Below are 8,843 nucleotides of genomic sequence, written 5' to 3' on the forward strand. Positions count from 1 at the left end.
AATTTTCATCTTCCCACACCCAAAAATGTAATTGTTTATGCAAAAACAAATTGGGAGCATTAAATATGTTCATGGTTATAAAATTTAAGACAGCATGGAGTTGGAGACCCTGTGGCTGCTGCTATCAAACACCAGTTAAGCTTCTTAAAGGTAAAGGTTCCCCTGTTCTAATCATGTCCAATTTTAGGGGGCGTGTCTTAGCCAAGGCATCTCTATGTCTTAGCTGAGGAAATCAGCATTGTCCAAAGACATTGCTGTGATCAATGTGGCTGGCATGACTATACTCCAAGGTGTGCAGAACACTGTTATCTTCCCACCAAAGTGGTACCTGTTTATTACCTGTATTTGCATGCTTTCAAACTATGCATTTTTACTGGGGTGAATTCTGAACAATTATTTCATGTGCCTACCTGCTACATTTCAGCCTGTAAGGCCACAATCCATGTTACCTGTAAGATGTTTGTGGTGATTTTTATAATGCTGGGGGTGGGGGGAGGTAAACCAATGAAAATATTTTTCTTGGGCTTTCTAGAATTAATTATATATCTTCCTAAAGTGTTTCAAAACAAAAATATGTATTTAGAAAAAGAATAATAATATTCAAGAGCATAGTGAAAAATAATGAAAATACAGTAGCTTTGATAGAGTTAAAGTATCTTGAAAGCAAAGCACCTTGGTCTTCATATATGTATGTTACTAATCCTATGTTTATGCATGAGGTAACAAACCCACTTAGGTAACAGATTTTTCCTCTTGGGCCACATAGTCTAATAGTTCTCTTCCATCAATGAGAGCCAAGAAATGAACTCTAAGTTCATTTAAGTGGATTTTATTCTTGGTGATCCACGAAATGCTCTGTCTTTTTATCTGCTCTTTATACTTCTAATGTATTCCCCATAGTATGGAAGTGTACTTTTCCTGCAGTTTAAGACTAAGGTTATAAATAACATCAGTATGGGGTAGTGAGCTTGCAGCTCACATTTTGCTCAATGATTTTCCATAAAACCCATTGATTGTTGTTAAATACAAAAAGCTCCATAGGATCCTCTCACTTCTATGGCCTCCCCTACTGTTTTTTTCTTATAAGATACCTCCCTGCAGAAAATAACCTTTATCTAGTGTATACAAGGATACCACTGCTAGGAAATTTGTTTCAAGGCTTAGATACCAATGCAGAAGTACAAATGTTAACAAGACACTTCTCAATATAAATCTGGTTTTCTAATTATTTAATTTTAATATAATTTATATTCTCTAGGCTAGTTGATGAATAAAACAAGAACTAGCAGGTTTTGTTTTGTAAAGCAATGTGTTCAGTATTGTTATATTGCCTTAATTTATAATAATATTGTACCTTAATACAGAATATTACATTTTCAAATCTTTTATAGGTTTTTGGATTTTGATTTACCTGAGATTTTTTGGAGAGGGCGGAGGTTACTGGCTAATGCAATTTCTAAAGACTCAGGAAGCTTGGAAATATGTGCCTTAAAATCCAGTGAACCTGAATTATTACTGATGCTGATAGTAATTTAAATTTAAACTATTAATGAACAGCAAATGTCATTTAATTCAATTCCATAACAGGATTGCAGTTACATATCATAGGAAATACTGTATATAAGAAAATTATTATGAAAGTTGCAACTATAATAAAAGATACAAACAACTTACAATTAATATCTGCATTCAAAACAACATGGAGAAATATGGCAAAGTCACTCTATCATTAAGAAATCAAAAACTACTACAGATAGAAAGGATTTTCCTCTCTTCGGGTCCTTCAATCATCTTATAAAGAAGAGCTACTACTACTTAGGAAGAACGACAAGCCTAATGCAAAGCACAAAATTTCCATTAGTTGTGCAAAGAATCCAATAGGGCTGAGCTCAAGACTAAAGTATAACATTATGAAGGTGTAAGAATGGCAAAGTTGTGTGACAGTTCTGAGGAACATGAAAGGGCATCCTCGGTGCATTAATTAAGTTGGATGGATCATTGTGGTGTTTTCAGCTCCAGTTCTTTTAATCCAGTAGAGACATGAAACTGACATTTAATGTTTGTCTAAGCAAAACAATTCTAAGGCCATCACTAGAATTATGATTCAGAGGTTTTCCTTAATAGGGAAATCATTTATTTCTTTGTTTTTCAAACCATCATTGATGGATTAATGAGACCTGGGTTTGGTTCAAAGCTACTTTGTGAATTTTCTCTCAAATATTTGTGACACTTTGAACAGTCCAAACATAATATATAATTTATTATTGAAAAAGGAGAGAAAGTAGTCTTAATCTCAAAATAACAGAGTCATTACTTCTTACCCTACAATACACATTTCAGCTGACACATATTATAGGAAAACAAGGGAAGGAAAAGGGAAGTGGAAAGTATAGGGCAAAGGGGGAAAAGAAAAAGTGTTGACTTCCGATTCCCTTTGTTGCAATAGAATAATAGCGTCAAACTTCCACTTTTTACTTTTACATAATAATATAAACTAATCGTTTCTATAACAAAATCCAAAATCAAAGTTTCATTTTTCCTCACCTCAAGCATGAAGTCCAGAAGTGATTTCCAAGTAGAAACAAAAGTAATTTTCTTTGACCAAAGCAGTCAGTCTGGCCATCTCTGCTAACTCCATTAACTTTTGCAACCATTCATCCATTGTAGGAATCAATTTGTCCTTCCATTTTAGTGCATAAAGTAAACTTGCTACCATCAACATATATAACATCAAAGTTCCGATTTTTTTCCAAGTCTTTTTTCATTAAACTCAGAAGAAAGGTTTCTGTGGTTTTATCTTTATATTCACTTTGAGAATCTTCTATATTAAGATGTGAATCCTACTCCAATATTTCTTTATTTTATAACATGTCTACTGTAAGTGATAAAAGGTCTCTTCTTTATATTTGCATTTCCAATATTCATTTGAAATGCCTTTATACATTCTTGACAACTTCTCATTTTAAATACCAAAGATACATCATCCTATAACATTTTTCTTTTAAATTATAATTTAGTGTAAATGTTAGAATGTTTGTCCACATATTTTCCTATTGTTTAAGCATTATATTACATCCAAAGTTTCTTTCCCACTGAATCATGCAATGCTTTACATATTCATTCTCCCAATTCAAATTCAATAACAATTTATAGACCTTAGCAATAATGTGTTCATCACTACCATGCAGTAGGATTTCCAATTCATTTTTCACAAAATCACTCATAACTCCTTTCATCTTATTTAAATCTTTCTTTCAATAGTAAATATGTAAACCAATGGCAGGCATGTCCTTTTGCGTCCAATTCTTCTTTAGATTTGAGGATAGGATCACCAAAATTAAAAAATATTATTTGACCATAAGTCCACCAGTTTTTTTTGCCACTATCTCCTTTCTGAAAAAAGCTTCCTGGGGATACACCCAGAGGTGCATCTTCACAGGAAACCTTGCTTTATATTTATTCCAAACTCTTAGGATACCACATCTAATAAAATAGTTATTAATTTCTACATTTACTTAATCTTGTCATTCCGTAAATAGCCATGCAATCCAAATCTTAATTCATGGCCTTCTAAATCAAGTAACTTCTTATTCTGAAGATTAACCTACTCTTTTAGCTAGACAAAAAAGTATAATACAATTTTAAATCTGGTAAATCCAACCCCCCCCCCACCTTTCCTCAGCATTTTGCAATTCATTTGTATCTAATTCTTGGTTTTTTCCCTTACCATATAAACTTAGAAATATCCATCTGCTATTGTTTAAATGCAGTATCAGTTGCAAGTATTGCTAATGTCTGAAACAGAAAAAAAACATCTTTGGTAGTAAAATATTTGTCTTAATTACAAAAATTCTACCCATTCATGATAATTGCAATTTATCCCATTTTAGAAAGTCCTCTTTGATATCATTCCATCCACTTGCTTCTTATAAGTGAATTGAATTTAATAGTCTAAAGGCTAGTTTGAAGTGGGGGGCAGAGAGCCCTAATAAATGGTTTATGCATCCTCTCTTGTTACTATCATTGAGATACAAAGTTACAGGCTTTTTTTTGTTATTTATGTGTTTTAATTATGGAGCATCAGCTGGGAGAAATCACTTTTCTGTGATGGCTGAATTTGAGATTGATAGACTATTCCTGTTTTTAATCTCATTACACATTTTGCCAAGGCATCTCAAGGATTAAGTTGGACTTTTTCTAGGAATGAATGTAAAACACTATAATCTTTGAAGTTACAACTAGTGGATAATGTAAGACTTTAAAATGGCTTAATTTTAAGAGAAATAAAATCTTCAGTTTAGTTTAGAAATGTTTTTGCAGGTACTGCAAAATGACTTGTAAAATCTGGTCCAGTAAAAGAGTTTTGATGGTAAAATGAGACCTCGGACACCTCATCTACAGGAAATGATATCATTTGGCACAGTGTGGAGACATGCCACAATAAACCCAGCTTGATGCCAAAGCATATTAGATCACTATTATGCTGGGTTTTATCAGGAAGGCATGAGTTTCTCGTAACACTACTTGTGGGGATATTCAAGGTAATTACAATGTGTCCAGCTGTTTGAACTGAAGATTACACCTGCTTTGGAGATTTTGCAATGTTAACTTCTGACCAGTAAAAATTGTTTGAAAATGAAAATGAAAATGAAACCTGAATTTATTAACATAACAATCTGCAAAATTAAAATAGCAGGGTATACTATAGGGGAAAAAAACTAATTCCCAGAAAAAAAAATAAAACAAAAAGAACCAGAGAGTCAATTGCTGTCATTTCCATTTCTAACATTTGTGTTCAGCTTGATCATAGTATATATTGTTTTGAACATGCTTAAATCTGAAATATATTGTATATCTTTAAGAACAGTCCATTCCAGGAAGAGTGGTGCCCTTCCAGTGCAAACACATAGTTCTTCTGGCTGGAGTTTCAACCATTTCAGTGAAGCAAGTCGACCTAGACAAATAGACTGAAGGCATGGGGTCAACATGATTCACAGAAATGAACTGAGAGGCCCATCTGCACCAAAGATAAACGTGAGCCTCTGATTTCACATGAATCTCCAGACTGAAGCAACTATTTAGATGGAGTAGCATTTTGTCAGTATGATTGTATTTGTCTGTCTGCTTGCTGAAATATATCAATAATTGTAGACATGATAATTTTTCATAATCCGTTGTAAATTATCTCTGCCAGTCAATTAGGCAGGCAGGCAGGAATTCCCACCCTGGCAGAGCATCAGTGTAAAGACTCTTCTTTTTCAATTTTCCCCTCAGACACACCATCCTGAGAAGCCACTTTTTCCTACCACAGGAAGCCCAAGAGAACACTATAGCTAGCAGTCTGACAGCCAAACTGAACCCTGGCCTTTTGTATCCTGCCAGGTTTGAAAAGCTGGACATCACCCCTAAAAGTGCCCAGAAGATAAAGCCGGTGCTTGAACGATGGATGGCTGAGGCTGAGGCCCGCCATCGAGCAGGTATGCAGAACCTTACTGAATTTATTGGAAGCGAACCATCCAAAAAGCGCAAGAGGCGCACTTCCTTCACCCCACAAGCTCTTGAAATCTTGAATGCCCATTTTGAGAAGAACACCCATCCCTCCGGGCAGGAAATGACAGAAATTGCACAGAAACTGAACTATGATCGGGAAGTGGTTAGGGTATGGTTCTGCAATAAAAGGCAAGCACTGAAGAATACAATTAAACGTCTAAAACAGAATGAGCCTGTAACAGCAGCCCCAATGGAGCCCTTAACAGACTCTCTGAAAGAAGACTCTTAAATGGATAGATATAAAGGGGAAAACATCCAGACAAAAAAAAATGAACATCATTATAAACATTGGAAATCTGTAAAGATGCTTTTTCTCATCTTTGTAAGTAAAAGATTGAAAAAGCTACAAGCTGGACTGAAGATTTATAAATGTTTGTGGGATTTCCTAGGAACCCCCCTCCCCACAGCACTTAGGGTATGTGTGTGTGTGTGTGTGTGTGTGTTTGTTTGTTTGTTAGAACTAGTTCCAATAAGCCAATTTTTTTCTTAATGGACTTAGAAATAAACCAAATAACTATTACCTTTTCTGTACATTATGGACATGTGAACTTTGTTTGTGGAAAAAGAACACAACAGCGACAAGGACAACAAACATTTAAATATTCTTAGGAAGCAAGAGAGTACAAGCCTGCCACCTGGAGGAGTGATTGTAGTCTTTCAGGTATCAAGTGCTTCTTCACAATGAAAACTATTAACCAAAGTCAGAAACATGACATTAAAACTAGATTGTTGGTCAACTCTTTTGGGAATGCTACATTGTGTTTTCAATTTTTACATTTGTCGTTTACAGAAAGGAAACAATAATAATTAAAGGACTTTCTTTCCCCCTGCACCTTCTCACACATACCCAGCACGTGAGTAAATTTCACTTGGTTTGAGCTACATTGCTCAACCCTCATGTTGACAATATACAGTTTTGTGATCTCCAAATGTTGTGTGCCAAAATGACAGTTTCCCTAAACAATAGGTTTGGGGATTTGTAGACTTTATTTGCAATTAGAGTAATCTTTCATTTTAACTGACCTCCATCTTAATACCACTGAAATTTATTTAAAAGACAATTGTTTTTTTTTAAAGTGCACAAGTTGTAACAGTCAGTTCTAGGACATATAAAGTTACTTGAACTTTCACTTACTGTAAACAATTTGTGACATTCTCTGTCCTTTGGCCGCAAATTGGGCAGGTTACCAAAGCTACTTTTTGTAATGTAATTATAAACAGCACCATTTGGTCCAAAATACAGTATCAATGCTTATGATTCTATGTCAACCAATTTCTCTCTGAAGTCTGATAACCAAAGAAATTTCTTGGGATTCTAATAACAGACAAGCAACTGGCAAATTGATAAAAGAAGTAGAACATTAGTTAGGTTTGCTTTTATTAAAAGTATTTATTTTGTCATTAGTGCTTTATTTATTTATTTATTTATTCATTCATTCATTCATTGCATCGCATCGCATCGCATCGCATTGCATTGCATTGCTGAACTCAGAAGTGGTTTTATGATTGCTCAAAATGACTAGCTATAAAATGAATATTTTGCAATGATTTATTTATCCTAATTTATGGGGGATGGACATTAAGGAACAGAGATATCCTATACAAACCAGCTTTGTGGACAAAAAGCATATAGTATGAGTTGTAGAGGTCAATCAGAATTGATTAAGTTTATATTTAAAGGCTGGAACTCGGGGTCAGAGTTCTGCTCATTTATACATTAATGCTAATTATGTACCAGATTCTTTAAGTACATTTGAATTTGAGCCCATATAACTAAATAATTCTTAGTTGATCTTAATGTAAATCCAAAAACTTTTTTCTCTTCTAGCAAAACTACTCCTTTGTAACTGAGTATAAAACATCTACAAAAACTGTAGGCTTCAGGGTTCCATCTGTTCACAATTTTTTTATGTCTTCCTAGAAGATATGAAGAACTAATCTTAGACAAATCAGATGCAGGATAAACTGTTCCATTCTAGAAGTTTATTTATTCTGATTGCAATTAATTTTATATTCTTACTGGAGTTCTAATCTACTTTTCATCTTAAATAAGTTTGCGCAATACAATTTTTTGACAGATTATTCCTGAGATTTTAAAATTACTTAAAACTCTTAATGTACCATTTCCAATCAAGTTTGGTTTTATGCCAAGAATAAGCTCCATAATCACATACTGACACTATGTGAACTTCAGTTGACCATGTACCACTAAGTATTTAATAGAAATGGAAAAGGTAGATTCTTCCTGTTTCTTAAAATTTCACAGGAGCCAAATAAATTATAGTGTTTATAAATATCCTATTGTTGGAAGAGAAATAGTTAAATAGAACCTTTATGAAAACCATTCACTTTTATTCTTCATATAATAGTAAAGGACATAACACTACATGAACAAAAGAGTAAGAATTCCCAATAAGCAGAAGCAGATTAATTAATAAGTCTACATTCATCAGGTTTTAGATTTATTGTGGTTGTTCACTTTGTCAGAATAGATTTCTGCTTATTTTGATACAATAAGTAATGATACAATGGAATTATTATTCCTTAGGTATTAGACCTATTAAAACTTAGGTGAATTTAATCTGCCATAATAACAAAAGGTGCAAATGTTTAGGACAGTAAAAGAAAAGAACATTCGTTTATACAATCTAAATTATTTAAATTATACTTTAGTTAGCAAGAATCATAAAGTTTCTGTATTGAGCAAACTTAATAAAACAAAGAGGACAAAGTTTTCAGTTCTTCCATATTCAGTAATGCTGTTTCTTCTCATTTTTCAAGATTAAAGGTTTCCAGGAATTAATAAAATACAAAGCCTCAGTAGCAAAAAGCCCATCACATTTCCAGATTTGGTAGCCATGCCTGGATATGAAAATAGATAAATGCAACACTTGTTGTTGATTAATTTGTTAAAGGTATTCCTCAAAGTTGTACCTTAGTTACAGATAATTGATGGGTTTGATTAAAATTATGTAGTGTTAAAGAGGTGTGTGTTTGTGTGTGTGTATATATATACACACATATATACATACATAAATATATATATATATATATATATATATATATATATATATATATATATATATATATATATATATATATATATACACACACACATACATATACACATATACATACATACATACATACATACATACATCGAACTATCCTAAAAATACAGGTTCCAGGTGTAACTATGAAAGAAGAGACAGACATCACGATCTCCGTAACTTAAAATATATTATTCACTTAGCTTTTGTTAGCCTCTGCTAACATCATCAGAGTGTAAAAAC

The 8,843-nt window shown here is 33.2% G+C and overlaps 1 protein-coding gene across 1 annotated transcript in view; it reads left to right on the top strand.

The window, feature by feature from the left end:
• POU6F2 (POU class 6 homeobox 2) overlaps nucleotides 1-5,779 on the top strand; it is a 417,852-nt gene extending 412,073 nt beyond the window's left edge. The window contains exon 9 of the mRNA XM_032234653.1: nucleotides 5,383-5,779. Within this exon, the coding sequence (XP_032090544.1) occupies nucleotides 5,383-5,779 (397 nt within the window). The remainder of the gene's footprint in view (nucleotides 1-5,382) is intronic.
• The last annotated feature ends 3,064 nt before the right edge of the window (nucleotides 5,780-8,843 follow it).

This window comes from Thamnophis elegans, chromosome Z, assembly GCF_009769535.1.
Source record: "Thamnophis elegans isolate rThaEle1 chromosome Z, rThaEle1.pri, whole genome shotgun sequence".
Taxonomy (NCBI): domain Eukaryota; kingdom Metazoa; phylum Chordata; class Lepidosauria; order Squamata; family Colubridae; genus Thamnophis; species Thamnophis elegans.